Below are 17268 nucleotides of genomic sequence, written 5' to 3'. Positions count from 1 at the left end.
ACTGAGGCAGGGCCAAGTATTATCTAGACCATCCCAGATAGGTGTTTATCCAAGCTGTTCTTAAGAACACTCCAATGACAGAGATTCCACAACCAGCCTAGGTAATTTGTTCCAGTGCTTAACTATCTTTACAGTTAGGAATTTTTTCCTAATGTCCAACCTAAATCTCCCTTGCTGCAATTTAAGCCCATTGCTTCTTGTCCTGTCCCCCTTCGGCCTTCTCTTCTCCAGACTAACCAAACCCAGGGTTTTTTTTTTTTTTCCAATCTTTTCTCATTAATCATGTTTTATTGACCTTTAATTATTTTTGTTGTTTTCTCCAAATTGTCCACATCTTTCCTGAAGTGTAGTGCCCTGAACTGGACACAGTACTTCAGTTGAGGCCTTATCAGTGCTGAGGAGAGCGGAAGAATTACTTCTCGTGTCTTGCTTACAACACTCCTCCTAATACATCCCAAAATGATGTTCACTTTTTATTTCCAACTGTGTTACACTGCTGACTCATAGTTAGTTTCTGATCCACTATAACCCTCAGATCCCTTTCCGCAGTACTCCTTCCTTGGCAGTAATATCCCATTTTGTATTTGTGCAACTGATTATTCCTTCCTGAGTGTAGTACCTTGTATTTGTTTTATTTAACTTGTATTGAACTCTTTCAGTTTGATAGGGCTATTAAAGACTATAGCACTGCATTACTGGAAAAGAAGTATGTTGCAGCAGCTCGCCATCTGGAAAAGGTAGTAACAAGCTTCTCAAGTATATGTAATTATATCTCTTATGAATATCGTCAATAAATCTCCCGTGATTCCCTTATGTTAGCACTTGCATGCCATCGGATCAATTTGCCTGGTCCCGTGCTCTGGGCATAACTGTCTTCCTCTTATTGCTAGGCACGAAGTAGTCTGAAAATGCTAGAATCCCGCAAAGGCTTTGAGCTGAAGGTTCTGAAGGCCCTAGGCACGGAGCTGACGGTGCAGACACAGAACATGCTCTATCACCTGGGAGAAGAGTGGCGGCAAATGGTTTTGTGGAAGCTTCCTCCGTCAAAAGGTGCTGAACATCTTAGTTTGGTTCAGTGACAGAAATGATCCTGGCTCGAAAAGCTCTTCAGAGCTAAGAAGTTAGTTAACATAGGTGAGCTAGGATGGATTCAGCTAGCCCTTCCTGCCCGCGGCATATTCCTAAGTGAGTAGGATTGACTGGAGGCAGCGCTCTTTGAATTTCACACCATATGGGGGTGGTTTGGAGCTATCCCAGGCAGCTTGATACATTCAGTGGCTCTTAAAATTTATTTGAAATGTTTCTTCTGGCGCATACAGCAGTATTTCCTAGTGAGTGAGACAGAGAAGCCCGGAGAGTTCTCAGCCTCTAGCTCCTTTCTCGGTCATGATGCAAAACCTGAGAGGTCGTAGGATTTCCCCATATCTAATGTGTTGCTCATCTGCTCCTGAGGAAACCAGCTTGAACAATATCAGATTGTGCGTTATTGAGAAACTGACTTGGCCCATTACCTGGGTGAGGCTTCTGAAACCTTTCATCAAGATGAACGTGCTCACCCAGCATAGACTCGTTTGGCAAGTTACACCCCCTCTCTCCTGTTCCTTGGAGCCCGCTCTAGTCCCAGGGTGAGGAGGCAATGAGGGAATAATGAAGTGCTGTTTTGAATGAAAAAGTGTAGTTCTGTAGAGGAATAAAATAGAAAGGATTAGTTTCCTCTGACTATTTATGATAGAAATTGGGCTTAGTTTGCCAGATTGTTGCACAGGTAATTGAAATGGAAAACTGCTGGTAATTGAAGCTATGTCTGAAGTGATACGGATTCTTTAGTCCCTGTGGGGTGTTACAGCTTCCTCTGTGCCATGTAAGGATACCCCCTCCATACCCACATATTAGTGTCTCTGTTCGGAGCAAGCTGTGAGTGTGGGGCATGCCTGCTGCACAAGGATTTTTCCAATTCGGTTTTCTGAGGAAGGTCTCATCAGTTAGATCTTTCAAGTGACAGTTTCATTTTCTTGTATATAACTATAGCTCCTTGAGCATGTCAGGAAATCCAGACTGCTTTAGCTCAGCCTTGCAAATTCATCATGAATTCATTCATCACCCACTCTTCCCATGACAATTATGAACACACTAATGATATTTGAATTCCGATGAGTAGAATTTTGCCAAGCTGCTTTAGATATTTAGGAAGATGTAAACAACTGACACCTAGCCAGTGCCCAAATGTATGTATCTCAGTACCCTCTGTACCACAGAAATTCCTCATTTAAAAAACAAGCTCATGCTTCAGTTGAGTTTATAGTGGAGGAGGGAAAGTAATTATGGCCAAAATGTTCTTTACATCTTAAATTTGCACAGAACTTGAAATAGGGAAATTGCATCAAGACCTGTGTAAAAGACCAACGCAAGCAGTTTGCAATATGCTGACATTCAGGAGATAATGATTCCGGTGCCAACTCCCAAGGCCGGCAAGGGCTGATCATTAGATGGGGGCCAGGAGCGTGACACCGTATCCCAGCCACCCTTGAGATCTCCCTGGCTTATGGTCAGGGAAATGAGGTGAAGAAAGGAGAGCTTAATGGTTTGTTTTAGCACCAATCTAAGAAGTCCTGTAGACTGTCAGCTCCTCTCTAGCCCAGTTCGCATTGTAATGGAGATGGTTATGCTCTCTCTTAGAAATCAGCAGTGCAGAGACAGTGATGCAGACGGAGTTGCACTTACGCACCATGCCATTGAAGGAAGATCAGATCGCTGGACCACCTGTTGCTTCTGTGCTCCAGGCATTTGCTGTCCTAGGAGAACTGCACACCAGGCTTAAACTTTTTGGTAAGACAGACCTTTGTGTCCCATTAAAACGAGCTGTAGAGAGGCCTGCTGTTAGATAGTGAATTTGTTTCAAGAATCTGCCAGCGTGGGACTGGGTCCCATTGTCTGTTCAAAATACGGAACAGAATGTGGGAAGAGGGAGGCATTTAGAGTCATAGACTTTAAGGTCAGAAGGGACCATTGTGATCGTCTAGTCTGACCTCCTGCACAACGCAGGCCACGGAATCTCATCCACCCACATTTTGTTGATGGCCTTAGCCCTTGGTCAGATAATTCAGCCCTTCCCTTGTCACACTGGCCTCTTCCCAAGGCCTGGGTTGACTTTCAGCAGGCAGCACCTCTCTGAGGAGTCACTCTCTCAGGTAGGATGTATGTTTTGTTTTCTTCCTCTGTCACATTTTTATTGTCCCACTCTCCCATCCCCTTGCCATTCTCTTTGTCCAGCGCTGCTGCTGGTGGTGGTAGCAGTAGTATTGCTACCCTAGTGTGACAGCCCTCTGGGCTGGTCAGAGTTGTGGAATTGCGGGTGCACAGGGATTCCCATACTGAAATGAAGCCCTCAGATAGAAGCATCCTTCCACATCCTCTAGGACCAGGTTACCCCATGGCACGTGAGAATGGAATCCCATGACTCCTATTAATGTGCAATTGCCCTGAATTATTGATCCCTCCCTGTCAAGTTGGTTTATTACTTCATTTTGATCTGTGGTTTTGTGGCTCGATGGGCTCGTATATAAAACTGTTTTCTGGTTGTAGTCCCCTCCCAGCCAGGCGTTAATTTCAGGCTGTTCCAGGTGATTATAACCGCAGGTCGTAGTAAAGCAATTAGCGAGCTCTGCCAGTTGCCGGCATACAGTTTCACATGGCTGGTTTTGTAAATAGTTTATCATTTGATTTATAAAATCATAGGCTCTATGCCTGAGTCCCCAGGCTTAAACCAAACGCGCTGCCTCAAGAACACTCCTGATTTTACAGCTACCCCGGGGGAGTGTTCCTCATCCCGAATTTGAGCAATGCTAAAACCAAGGTGCCGCTCATAGCTAGTCCCTCTTGGGCAAACAGCCTACTTGACTGCATACTGATGCTGAAGATCATCTTTCTCTTCCTTTGTCAGGCCAATTACTGCTGAAGTACATCCTCAAGCCACTGATTTCTTATCCCTCCCTTCGCCCCCTGCTGGAGGAGCAGCCTGACACCGTCATCTTGCACTTTGAGTCTGCGGAGCCTAATCTGGAGCATCCATCCCCAATGGAGGTTTTTGGCAAGATCACGCTGGTGCTTGAAGTTCTTCACAAACACTTGCTGAGTAGGTAGTTCTTCCCCTGAGAATTAGCGTGAGATGCTGCTCTCCACAGCTGGCTCATCTAGCTGTTGTGGAGAGCTCTTGGAATGTTTAGCAGTAAAGCAGCACTGGTTTACGCCAGGGAGCCGCTGCTCTCTGTAATACTACGGTGGCAGTGCCCTGGGATGGGCTGTTGTAGGTCAGTGAGGCTTTGCAATGCTTGGGCAGCTTTGAACACTGCAAAACTGCACTTGGTTCCCTCTCCTTTGGGACCCTTTAATCTTCCCAGCTCTGTTGTGCTTCCTCACCGTGGCTCTGCAGACTGTCTTACCTCCTCTTTTCGTGAGACGTGTGTGGTGTATGGGGAGGGCATTGATACTACAGGAAGATGGGAATTCCTGAGCGAGGAGTCACTTCTTGAAGACTCGTTTAATTTCCTGGTCTCTTTGAGGGAGCAGCACTGAAATGAGAAAGTGGGGTTTGAGTGACAGCAGCTGCAGTGACTCTGAGCATTCGGGAGAAACCCAGACCATGAAAATGAAGCACAAAGAGTATTTAGCGTGTAGGCAATCGAAGAAATGCTTTATTTCTCTGTAGAAAGAGTTGTTCTCAGATGACCAGTATTGTTAAATCATTGCTTTGTGAGAAGCTCTGGGGAACTTGAGGAAGAAAGCTAGAATGCATGATACAATCTGCGGGAAATTCTGTATAGGACTAGTCACGGTGGAGGATCTCTTCACAAAGCGTGACTGGGGCACATTCCAGGCACTGAGCAAACTCACTGGGGACACAGGTTCAGTCTACATTTAAAATCTGTGAGTGGCTCAGGACGCAGGGAATTCCTGTACATGGCCCGAGACCAGAGACCATCCGATGAACTGGAACCATTGACAGTTCCTGTTCTGAGCTCCCAATGGGGTGTGGAAGGGATCGAGAGCTTTGCCCCCTGGAGCATATTTCAGAACCCATTTGTGTTCTTTCTTTTGAATCCAGATGTGTCTCTCGATGAGTGTGGGGAAAATGACAAGGACTCCAGAGTGGGATTGGCAGAGATGCTGGGTGACATGGTCTGGGAGGAGGTATCTGGCTGCCTCATTCAGGAATGTCTGGTGTACTCAATTCCAGCAAACAGCAGCAAACTAGAGCAGTACGTCGAGGTAGGACTCAAAGCATTTAAAAGCATGCAACGTAAAGCCTGGAAAGGCAGATTCTGCAATAACTGAAATTGTCTCTGATCTTTATCCTCTGCCACAATAGGGAACTTTCAAAGTCAGTCTCTGCCTTAAGCCGTGTCTCATATTCCTGCAGTGCCAATAATGGTGCAATGTGTTTAACTATGTATTTTGGTCTCTTCAGTATCCCAGCATAAAAATCAGTCAGATGCAGTTGACGATAGCAGCACTGAGTCCGAACAGCAGCTCGAACTAGCTTAAGACCTCTTGCTTTTGCTAAACAAGCTGCAATCAGCACAAACACTCTCGTTATAAAGAAGAGAGGGTGGCAATAAGGGCTGGGACTTACTCCCTCCTTGGTCCAAAATAGACCAGATTTGGTGACTCGCAGGGCGTGCTGCTGAGGGCATTCTTCCTAGACGATGAGGAAGATCGGTAGCTGGCTGACTGGCCAAGTTCCTGTGGAACTGATTTCAGTGCTGCCGAGACTTAATTTAATTGTGTTTACTGTATGATTAATTGTGTTACAGCTCTTAAAGCCCTGGGCAAGGGTCTTTATTATTTTAAACCTAAATAAATAAAATAGAACTTGGTCCCAGGTCACAAATGGTATTTAGTGTCTAACTCCTGTTGAAATCAATGGGAGTTAGGCACCTAAATACCTTTGAGGTTCTGGGCCCTAGTGCTGATGAAAGGTGCCAGACTGACAGCTGGACTCTGGAGTCTTTTTCCCAGAAGAGCCAGTAGCAGCAAAGCTTCTCCCAGGCCGCTTTTCCGCAGGGAGCCCCTCTCTTTTCCGTTTCGTTCACTCCTTGGCACTGCGGTTGAGATTGCCAACAAAGGGGGGACAGTTAGTGTCCACTGTAATATTTTTGTTCTGGACACATGTTCATGGGCCCTCAACTGAAACAGACATCTCACAAGGGCCACTGAAGTGCTGTCAAGTGGTTACAGTTTGGGGTCATTACTGACTGGAACCAGATTCAAAGCTCTTCCGACCCTTGTACTTCCTTTGTATCCACTCTGTGCTTTCCGTTGAGCTGGAGAATGTCTAGCTGCTTTTGATCCTGCTTCTTGATTATTATAACTCACAATAATAGCGTGGAAACGATTTATGTTTAACTCTCTTCTCAGGTGATTAAATCCACGGAGGAATTTGAAAAAAGCTTGAAGAACATGGGGTTTTTAAAAGGAGATGCCACGGACTTACTGAAATACGCCCGCAATGTCAATTCCCACTTCGCTAACAAAAAATGCCAGGACGTGATCGTGGCAGCCAGAAAGTTGATGACCTCAGAAATACACAACACTGTAAAGGTGCTAGAGATCGCAATTTACAATGCATATTTGTAAGAAACCATCTAGCTATTGAAGGAGAACAGCTTAAAAAGACTGAGTCTGGTTTTTATAGAGGATTGGTTTGGTTTTGTTATTTGTGTGAACTCTGCAGGAAATGGTTGCTTCTTAAAGCTTTGGGTAGCCCTCAAGTGCATTTTCCGTAGGGCTGATATTCTAACTAACAAGATGAATATGATTTTTAAAAGAATGGAATGAAGCCTTCCTCAGAACGAGATAGCTGGTTTTACGCATTTTTCTGAGGATCATTACAGCTAATAGAAATGTAAAGAGAAAAGATCCTTTAGATGGTGCTTAAGAATGAGATAGTTGCCTACTATGAATTACACATTCAGGTGTTATCATGCCATATACATTCGTGAGCCCCTCAGACTAGCTCCGGTGGAGTCCATGGAATTCACAGCCTGGTGTGCACATAGGGTCTGTGTAATTCACTGTTAAACTGCCTTATGCTGTCTCCATTCTCTGGGAACTGAGTTGTGATGTGTGCCTCTTGTTTCCTCCTTAGATCACACCTGATTCCTCGGTAGCGATACCAAAACTGCCTGACCCTGGGGCAGGTGATAATTTAAAAATGCAAAAAGCCTCCAAGATACTGCACAACGAGCTGATAAATTTGGAGAATGAGACCAAACTGAGCCAGCAAACATTCTCTCTGCCTACCTGCCACATCAGTGTGTCTGTGGAGAAATTGATGGAGTTGGCTTATCACACCCTGGTGGAGGCTACAACCAGCACAGATCAGTGGTAAGAACTCTGAATTGGTGAGTAGAGCCCAAGGGACGCTCTCAGTGTCAGGACACCTGGTTACAGGCACCAATACTAGAAAGGGCAGAACATGTAATTCACTTAAAAATAATCAAGGTTAAATGGTTAATGAAAGCTTCTGATTTGCCACTTGGAGACTGAATCCCCGGATTAATCCAGCAAACAGGAACAGCTGCCGTGCAGCCTTTCTGGCAGCCCTGGTGGCGCAACGTCTAGTGGTGATGGCCTCTAAGGGTGTGTTGAAATGGGCTTTATTTAGCTAACATGGTAATTGACACATGGTAAAATGCTAGTGTGGACAAGGCAGTTTGTAGTTTTCAATCATGTTAGCAGATCAGGATAAAAACCGGTGCCTTGTCCATGCTAAAATCTTACCATGTGTCAGCTGACAATTGGTGAAAAGCCCTTTTTTCCCCAGCCAAGACAAGGTGTAAGGGTGTCATTGCCAGGGAGGGTGAGCTGCCTGTTTTCCTCCCACATCATCACCCGAGTGAAAGCAAAGAACCCGAGCTGTGCATTTGGCAGGGATTTCGAGGAGCCAAGTGACCAAGGCTGTATTTGTCTGGCCCGATAACTGGAGACCATGGCTCTGGTTGGGGAGGGAGGATTGCGTACAGAGTGCTCACCATACTGCTACAGCAGAGTGTTAATTTTTCACGCGCGTGTGTGTGGGCAGGGGGGAGAAGGGAAATGCTGTCTCCCTGGTTAAAGAAGGATTTCAGAGGTCTCGTTCCTGACATGTGGTGTGTGGTTCTGGAGCTGGCCTCCATCTTGTAGGTCTTCCTTGGGTAGCATTGCAAAACTCTCAGGAGTGCAGGCAATGCCAGCTGCTCAGTCTCGATGTGACAGGCTTACCAGAGAGCTTGGGAGAAGCCTTGGTAAGATTTCCAGGATGCTGCCTGTGGCTTAGACTGTATTTGCTTTCAGAACAGGCCTTTAAAAGCCTGTGCTCTGCGGGTAGATTGCACACTGCCTAGCACATTGGTCCATCATGGGGGGCTCTTGTTCACTACCATAATATAAATATTTGATAGTAATACTAGTTGCCATTCACAAAAATGTGTGCCCTCAATATTCCCTATCCCCGGATCATTATCCTCTTCCTGTAGGAAGTGTTAGTGGAGGTTCTTTTCCCCCTACCCTTGAAGAAAACACATGGCAAATGGCTGTATGCAGTTCCAGAATGAGCAATGCTTTCAGCTGTGTTTGTGCCCTTTGCAATGCGCATCGGGGAGAGACTGGCATTCATTGGAGATTTAGCTTAGCACGTTAATATAGAGGCACTGTGGGTGCAGCAGGACACCATGGTGAATGAGAAATGAGACAAGCTCCAAAGTTCTTGGTGACTGCTCTTGAAATTAAATGTACAGCTAGGTCTCCAAGTGGAAAGGCAGAGCTAGTGAGGGCCACGGGTTTACCATATCTGCCTTGACCAGGCATCTCAGTCATCTCCTCTTTGCAGCCTCAGGTGGGATTTTCAGAAGTGTCTCTGGGTGTGTCTACACTGGAGCTTGGGGTGTGAGTTCCAGTGCAAAGAAGCAGTCTCGCTTGAGTTCCGATTGAGTTAGTGCACTAAAAAGAGCAGTGTAGCCACAGTGGGACAGGCAAGCCGCCCGAGCACATACCCAGAATTTCAAATGGGAACGGCTAGCCCATCCTGTCACCTGTGCAGCTGTGATAAGCATGCTATCTTGATCAGCGCTGGCCCAGATGTGTCTCTCCAAGCTGGGAATTACACCTCCAGCACGACGCCCAATTGGCTTCCAGTGGAACTTGTGCTGCTAAGTTACTTAGGTACTTCTGAAAATCGTCCCTTAGTCTCTGCTGGTTATATTTGACGTCAGGGTCCAAAACACAGCCATTGAATTCTTTCTCCTTTCAGCACTGCATTAAGAATGCGCCGCTTGCTGCATGCATTAGTTCCAACTGGAAGATTGTTAACGTGAACTTTATTTGCCTTGCAGTTGTATCCAGCTCTTTTACTGTGTGCGAAATATCTTCCATTTGTTCTATGATGTCGTGCCAATTTACCACAAGTAAGTGTGTGAGTGTTACACAGGGGCCTGCTTTTTTGCGTGGGGAGCCAAGCTATTTATTTATAATACTCCTACTCACTCCTGTGCTTGTCCTGGGTGGTCTTTGGTTTGGTGGACGGATACTCCCTTCTCCTTTGGGAAAAATAGCACTCCATCTCTTTAAAAAAACCCTCATATAATAATAATACATAGCTTTTATATAGTGCTTTTCATTAATAGAATCACTGCCCATAGCCTTTCAACCCAAGTGTGGCTTGTAAGACTGTTTCATGGTGTGCTTCCCTGCCCCCACCTGCTGGTGTCTTTCCCTTGGGGAGAAGCAGTGGTAGGAAAGGGTTAAAATCCAAGGTTACAACTGGATTTGAGCACCCTTAGCTCTGGTGGCCCTGCCACAACCCAGTGCTTTCCTCTCCTTTTGACACAGGTGAGAGTTTCTTGTCGCCTCCCTCTTGATTTCACCTTCCTGCTATCATCAAATGGCTTTCCTGCTTCTAAGTCTTCACATTAACGATCATTTGAATCTAGACATGGCTAGAGTGTGGGCATGACTACACTGAAAACACTACAGCCGCAGACCTGGACCACTGCAGTGCTTCAGTGTGGACACTGCCTACCGGATGGGAGGGGTTCCCCTGTCGGCCTGGGTAATCCACCTCCTCGAGAGGCGGTAGCTAGGGTGATGGAAGAATTCAACCTAGTGCTGTCTATATAAGGACTTAGGGCGACTTAACTACACTGCTCGGGGGTGTGGACTTTTCACCCCACCTGAACATCGTAGCTATGCCGAGACCAGGCCTACAGAGGTGATGATGTTGTGCTACCCTCTCAACATGTAATGTCCATGGTGTGTGAGAGTCAAGAGGCCACATGCTTTTATTCTCGCTAACTGTCCCCCATGATGCATGTTGCTTTTGATTAGTTAGCAGCAGCATTGATCTAAGAGTGGAGGTAGCCTCTTGCCTATTGAGTGTCTGACCTGTGGAGCATTTCTGAAGTCTAGAACAATATCAGGATATTTATTTTATTTTTAGAGGCCCAGATCTGATTAAAAAAATGTCTCTTTATTTCTTCCCTTCTCTTCCTCCTCCTTCCTTGGGTAGAGAGAACCTTCAGAAACTACCCCAGCTCGCTGCCATTCATCACAACAACTGTATGTACATTGCCCACCACTTGCTGACCCTGGGGCATCAGTTCCGATACTGCCTTACCAACATACTGTATGATGGAGCAGCTACTTTCGTAGATCTGGTACCTGGCTTTAGGAGACTTGGTAATTTTACCTTTGAAACTGAAACTCATCCCAGTATTTGTAATTGAGCGATTTATAATTTAAATGTGACTTGGTGGTAAAAGCGGTGGACTGGGCATTAGGAATCCTGGCTCTGTGTGACCCTCAGCAAGTCACTTAACTTCTTTGTCCCTCCTTTTTGTTATCTGTGTAAGGAGGCAATGCTTCAATGAGAGAGGGGGCTAACTGTGAGGCTTAATTAAGCTTTATAGAGCATTAGACAAAAGGTGCTACAGAAGTGCTGAGTATGATTAATATTACACAGAGTAATATTGGTCATAACGTGGTTTATTCTACATCAATATCCAATGTGATTTGTTAGTCCTATTGATTTCAGTGGGAGTTTGCGTACCCAGGTTTACATTTTCAGTTCCCTGATGCTGTCAGCAAGGAAGTTGCTGTGCCAGAGTATGTCTTTGCCAACTTTCAGGTAGCATTTGAGGTATAGCGGAGGAATTCCCAGAGTGCAGAATCCTAACATTTGGTCTGTGGCCATTCCGGTAATGCCAAGGCGTGGTCTCCTGCTCTGCTCTGGCTTGATTAGAGCAGCCTTCTTCATTGGCTATTGGTGGTATGAATCCTTATTCTGAGATTACATATTATACTCCCTGCATCTGATGAGAAGGCTGCTCTGTCTGCTAGAGCCCTCTGCCGCTTCACAAGATGGCAAGGTAGCCTTGATTGTCCCTTTCTGTATAATGGTGCACAGTTCCCGGAATGATTTTTTGTACAGTGAGACCCCAAGCTCACATGGACACTCTGAAAGCTGCTGTTCTGAGCATTTGCTAGATTGTTGTAAGAAGCCAAAGAAACAAAATGCAGGAAAAAAACTTTCAATGTGTTGATCTGACAAAAGCAGGGAATCCATAGTTAATGCTGCTGCTCAGAGTTTCAAGTTGTTTATTTTATCTTGCACTGTAGGAATCAGAAGTGTGTGAAATCTCACATGCTCTGGGTGGGTGGATTACGGGTTCAGTTTCCTCTTCCCTGGCTGTGTGTGCCTGGCAGAATGGTACCATGTGGCTGTTCTATGAAACTGGAAAAGGCAAATGTATTAGTCTTATTAAACTTGATCCTAATTTTATGGTAGGTTTATGATTCCAGTGCTGAATGTCTCAGAATAGACAAATCAGATTTAATGCTGACATCATCTGAGGCTGTGGAATAAATGGCTTCTTCCTCCTCTCATTTGCTCCTGCAGGCCTGGAGTGTTTTCTGGCCCAGATGCGTGTGCAGAAAGGAGAGCTCCTGGAGAGATTGTCAAGTGCAAGGAATTTTTCCAATATGGACAATGAGGAAAACTATTCTGCAGCAAAGAAAGCAGCAAGGCAGGTGAGTGATACCAACCAAAGGGCTGTACAGACCCTAGTGTAATGTATCTGTGTGGTTTTCCCCTTTTAGTAGCAGTAAGAATTCTTAGCACGGATATAATACCTGGCATTCAAATACAGTGGAACTGAAATAACTTTTTTTTTATTTTTATTTTTTCTCCCCATGCTTTCTTTCGTTTTTATAAAAACTGAAAAATGTTCATTTTGATTCCATTCACTTCAACTCAACATGAAAGATATTTTATTTTTATTTGAATTGCTTTCTCAAAAAATTAGAGGATTTTGGTAAATTTTTTTATTTTATTTTTTTTATTTTGTTTGAATTTTTTCAGGGAAAAGAGCTTTTTTTGGGGGGGGGAACCACCTCTAGATCCAAGCTTAAAAATACTAGTTTTTTTCTTAATATGATACCTTAAATTGCCTTCTCCTGCCTTTGAAAGCTAGTTTATAACTGTGTAATTGCCTTATCATCTTTACTGTCTATCTTTTTTATGATTCTGGATAAGATGGAGTTGTTATCTTCCAGGTTCTGCACCAGCTAAAGAGACTTGGCAAAGTATGGCAAGATGTGCTTCCAGTCAACATCTACTGCAAGGCCATGGGGACCTTACTGAACACAGCACTCAGTGAGATCATTAATAGAATCACTGCCCTAGAGGTAAAGGGGGATCGCATGTACTCTGCATACCAAGGATCAAATGTTGTTCTAAATAAGCATTTGTTTACCTTACAGATGAGCTTTCAAGAACCAACTTTCAGGGCCACTCTTGACTTTCACTGATATCTAGGATCCAGTGCAACAGAAATACTTCAAGCTTCCATCATCCAGAACCAACTGCGACCACACACACAAACAAGGTGAAATCCTGGCACCATTGAAGCCAATGGAAAAACTCCTATTCGCTTTAGTGGAGTAGCTGGATTTCACCTTTTAGTGTTGAATTGAGTGTGTGGTGCACCTTAGGACTTGGCAAAGTGTAGTAGGATGATGGAGTTGATAATGTGTTTGCAAAGTTTCAGAGTGGTTTATCTGAGTCTTGCTTAGAGCAGATTTAGTCATTTTGAAATTTCCTGCAAACCAGGGAATCTGAAAATTTTTGTTTCAGAAACATCAAAAACACAAGGATTCCAAAATGAGATATACTTCTGGGATCTCCAGCAGCTGCTCAGAGAAATGGACATAAATCATGTCAGTTTCACTGCTGCCCACTATTGAATAGCAGCTGTTAATCTGATATGAATCATATCAGCTACTGCTGGGTATCCCAGGGTCTGCTGGCTCCGGGGACCCCAGGGCTTCCAAACTCTCAGGCCAGCTGGGTCACCAGGCTGCCCAACTCATGTAGGGAGCCTGGAAACCCTGAGAGCCCCAGCTCCCTGCTGCAGTGCTCGGGGGCCAGACACGAATCTAGCTTCATCCTAGCTAGGCACCACATACTGCATGATCTCCATCCCAAATTTTGCTCTGCTTAAATAATCTGGTGGTTTTTACCTCTCTCTCTCTTTATTTCCCTATTCTACATCTGTTAAGCGATTGGCAGGTTATGCTGGGACAAGTAGTAAAATGAGCATATTCAATCATTTAAAGGAAATACCATTTCATACCAAATGACTGAAATGTGTTTATCCATCTGATCCAATTGTGATCTGTACACAAGTCTACCTGAAAAGAATTAAACCGATAATGCATCTCTTCTTTGTATGAGCTTCTTTACAGGAAGATTGCTACGGCTGTGTCTGCCAATAAACATAAAGCTTACATTTATTAGGCGGGCATAGTCTGAGCGATTTCCCTACAAAGTGTTCAAGCCTTTATAATAATGTTCCTTGCTTCTCAGCAAGATGTTCTGCATTCCATTAAGACATATGTGCTCTTTGAAGCAGACACAGATACTGTGCTGAGCAGATGCGAAGAGCTTGTTGAAATGCACACATTCATAAATAAGTCCTTTCGGCCTAGGAAGAGTGGCAGATAGGAAGCTGAAGAAACCTAGTGTCGCCCGTGGTATGTTAAGTATGGTTCAGATCACTGATTTATCTTCACAAAGCTTTCTGGTCCTTTCATGTCACTTTCTGCTCTAAGCACCAGAAAATGCTTAATTGTTCCTTTGAATAGTGCTCCCCGTTTGTGCAATTCCAGGATATCTCTGCTGAGGACGCCGACAGATTGCACTCCCTATGCAGGATCATGCTGGAAGAAGGACCTCTGGTGTTCACTCCATTACTGGAAGAGAACAAAAATAAGAAATACCAAGAGGAGGTTCCAGTCTATGTGCAGAAATGGATGATGTTCAAAGAGCTGATGATTATCCTGCAGGCCAATCTCCAAGAAATAGTAGATCGGTAGGTGTCTTTCCTTTCTTCTAATACCCACAGGAATTCTTTCACAAATGTATGGGGTTGATAGGTAATGTTGTCACACCTGCAGTGTTCTCAGTTGAAGGAACGCTGTCCGCTTGAAATCGAGTTAGTTTTAATAAACGCATGTAAAGTACTTTTGGATATTGCACCTGCCAATATTCTCCCCTTTTTGTATTTTGTGATTTTTGTGCATTTTCCCTGTTTCTTTGCGAAAGACCAACCCAAATGGGAAAATGACGGACTGTACAGGGGAGGAGTGAAAGTGACTATCCACACAATACTGCCCAATGCCCAAAGGCAGAAAAGTGTAAAAACCTGACCAATATGTTTCTCTCTATTCTCTCATGAGTCAGTGTAATCTTAGGCCTGCCTTGTGTATCTCATTGCAGCCACCTTGGCGCTCTGCCCATCACTTGTGATGTTATCTGTGCCTACTTGCTGTTTACTGCAGTTTTACCAAAGAGTCAGGCTTTCCTGTGTGGCCAGGCTTGCTCCTTTAGACTGGCTTGGGAGACTCACATGAATTTTACATGAGGGTGGGGCCCACATACCTCTGAGTGCAACACTAACTGGCAGTAGATGTCTGGAACCAGACAGTCCCCATCCACAATTGCGCTACAAGCACCTTTGAGGGGTGTGGATCGCCTACTGTCTTCGGCAGCCTTCGCTTAGAGGCCCAAAGCATGTGGAGAGCAAACAGAAAAATCAGCTTCTCCCCTGTATCAAAGAGCTCTGTCTCAGCCTGCACTGTGAGCTACTTACAGCTGCTGTCGGAACAACTGGAGATATTTCGGAATGCTCTGATTCCACCCCAGGCCTTGCAGTCCCAAGAGATGCTGACTTCGTTGGACCCAGTAAATACATGCAGAGCAGGCTGTAAGTTTATTCTGAGCTAGATGCAAAGCAGAGAGAGCCCTGTCTGTAGTGAAAATCCCCAAGAGCAGGTCCTGCTGTTACATCGGTTGCTTTATAAATAGGACTCTTTTAATAGTGGACAGGTGGTTAGCGGGTCAGTAATCAGATACATTTGAAGCTGTTGGAGCAGGCAGTGGCTCCTTGCCCTAGAATTAGTTGTAACAATACACAAACTTCATATCACTGGAGTGAGAGGAAGTTATGCAGGCGAGAACTGTGCTTGTAAACTAAGCAGAGTTGAACTATTCAGGAGTGTAGGACTGGTTGTGGGGAGCAAGATCCGGAGAACTGCATTGGTTTCATTAAAGGGGTCAGAAGAGCTGTGGTCGAAATAGACATTGGTATTAACCTGTAGTTGTACAGCTCAGTCAAACGATTGCCTTTTCCTCTCTTCCAGATGGGCGGACGGCAAAGGGCCCCTTGCAGCTGAATTCTCCCCCACTGAGGTAAAGAGTTTAATCCGAGCCTTGTTCCAGAACACTGAGAGGAGAGCGGCGGCCCTTGCGAAAATTAAATAGCCTTGTGTTTACTCCTGTACAATAGACCTTTTCCTGGAAAAGCAACAGTAAATCAGATTTCAAACTGTTATTTGGATTTAACCCTTTTTTCTAATAAGTTTAGCTTTATGAAAGCACTTCCTAAAGGCCTGGCCAATGGGAAAAAAACTTCACCCAGCTCAGCATCTATACAATAAATGTAGCAATTTAATGCAGCTTGGCCTCCAAAAGCAAAGGACAGTAACTCCTTGGCACTAGCTGTTGCTACTTCGTCCACTCCCCAGAGAAGTGCTGTGCTGTAAAACTCTGGCTCCTGACATGTAGTCTACCAGCCCGGACCCATTACGGGCAATAAGGGATAACTTAGCAGCTAGAAAAATTTCATTGCTACCATGTTAAGCACATTTGTGGAGGTCATCACTGTGATGGCGATAGATTCTGGAAGTGGTGCCGTTTTTCTAGATCACACAATGTTTAAATGGGACCGGGCACCAAAGTTGAAAAAATCTGAACATCACAAAAAGGGCCGTAACTCAGATGCATAGTTTAATTTTGACCAAAACCGTCAGTCTTCTAAATACAAATCGTACTGTTTTGGAAGGTTTGGGAAACATTTAGCCCCAGGTGATCAGTTTTATGCATCTCCCTGTACTCTTTTACCTTTGGTTAAAGCAAGTCTGTAGTGACGCGACAGTAAGAGCTTGTTTGTACCATATAATACATCAAAATATTTGTCATTATTTGTAGAATAGACTGATCTGAGAAGTTTTTTCTGTCTGCTATTTTTATTAAGTTATACAGATGACAAGACCCCACCCTCTAATTATAAAACATAGATTGATGATGTTATCTGCTCGGCCAGAGACATAAGCCTAGAGTACACATGGTACAGATATAATTTCAATAATAATACATGTGAACTCCTTAGAGAACAGTAATGACTCTTAGTAGAAGGGCTGTAGAATGTGTTGTATGAATATGTCGTGTGAATAACAAAGCATAGCCATGTGCTGTCAATGTAACCCCTACATCTAACGCCGGGCTATTGAATGGCTAATGCAGCACCCCTTCGAGCTATATTTACTCACAAACATAGTCTCAGTAATTTGCAGATAGTTGAAACATTTCTGCTCCCCCCCGCAGAGTCTCTACCGTGTTCGATACTCTGCTGCTACACTCGTGCCTGTCGCGGCTGCGTGCAGGGGAGCACAGCAAATCTTCCCTGCGGCAGTCGCATCTCCCCGTTGCACGGGGGCTCTCACAGCCACGCTGCACAAAGGGGAGGTGGCTTTTGGAGCCAGCGGCAGCACCACCATGGTAGGGACGAGACGTCCCCTGCTGTCTGTCACCCATAGGGAGTGCCCCAATCATTGGGTCCTGGGCTGCTCGATGGTGCCTGTTGAAGCTGTTCCACTTTATTTAAATAGCACTGGGGT

General features: G+C 44.8%; 1 protein-coding gene across 1 annotated transcript; it reads left to right on the top strand.

Annotated features, from left to right (window-relative positions):
- The first annotated feature begins 663 nt into the window (after positions 1 to 663).
- On the top strand, positions 664 to 16600 carry LOC112118867 (centromere/kinetochore protein zw10 homolog). Its single transcript, XM_026657936.1, has 13 exons — positions 664 to 737; positions 891 to 1050; positions 2677 to 2826; positions 3941 to 4132; positions 5102 to 5265; positions 6415 to 6597; positions 7145 to 7383; positions 9369 to 9440; positions 10541 to 10710; positions 11930 to 12060; positions 12586 to 12717; positions 14200 to 14402; positions 15733 to 16600. The coding sequence occupies exons 2-13, from the start codon at positions 909 to 911 to the stop codon at positions 15851 to 15853; spliced, it is 1899 nt and encodes a 632-aa protein (XP_026513721.1). The 5' UTR covers positions 664 to 737; positions 891 to 908; the 3' UTR covers positions 15854 to 16600.
- Positions 16601 to 17268: the final 668 nt, after the last annotated feature.

The sequence above is a fragment of the Terrapene carolina genome, unplaced genomic scaffold, assembly GCF_002925995.2.
Source record: "Terrapene carolina triunguis isolate 2854851 unplaced genomic scaffold, T_m_triunguis-2.0 Scaffold374, whole genome shotgun sequence".
Lineage (NCBI taxonomy): Eukaryota > Metazoa > Chordata > Testudines > Emydidae > Terrapene > Terrapene triunguis.
This window is presented reverse-complemented; position numbering and strand designations above follow the sequence as displayed.

What these genes read in the sequence shown, in the direction of transcription:
- LOC112118867 (XM_026657936.1), top strand. Translation starts at nt 909, where the DNA reads ATGCTAGAATCCCGCAAAGGCTTTGAGCTGAAGGTTCTGAAGGCCCTA. An exon ending in TCTTCACAAACACTTGCTGA is followed by an intron (nt 4,133 to 5,101) that starts GTAGGTAGTTCT and finishes TTTTGAATCCAG; the next exon opens with ATGTGTCTCTCGATGAGTGT. An exon ending in CTCCAAGAAATAGTAGATCG is followed by an intron (nt 14,403 to 15,732) that starts GTAGGTGTCTTT and finishes CCTCTCTTCCAG; the next exon opens with ATGGGCGGACGGCAAAGGGC.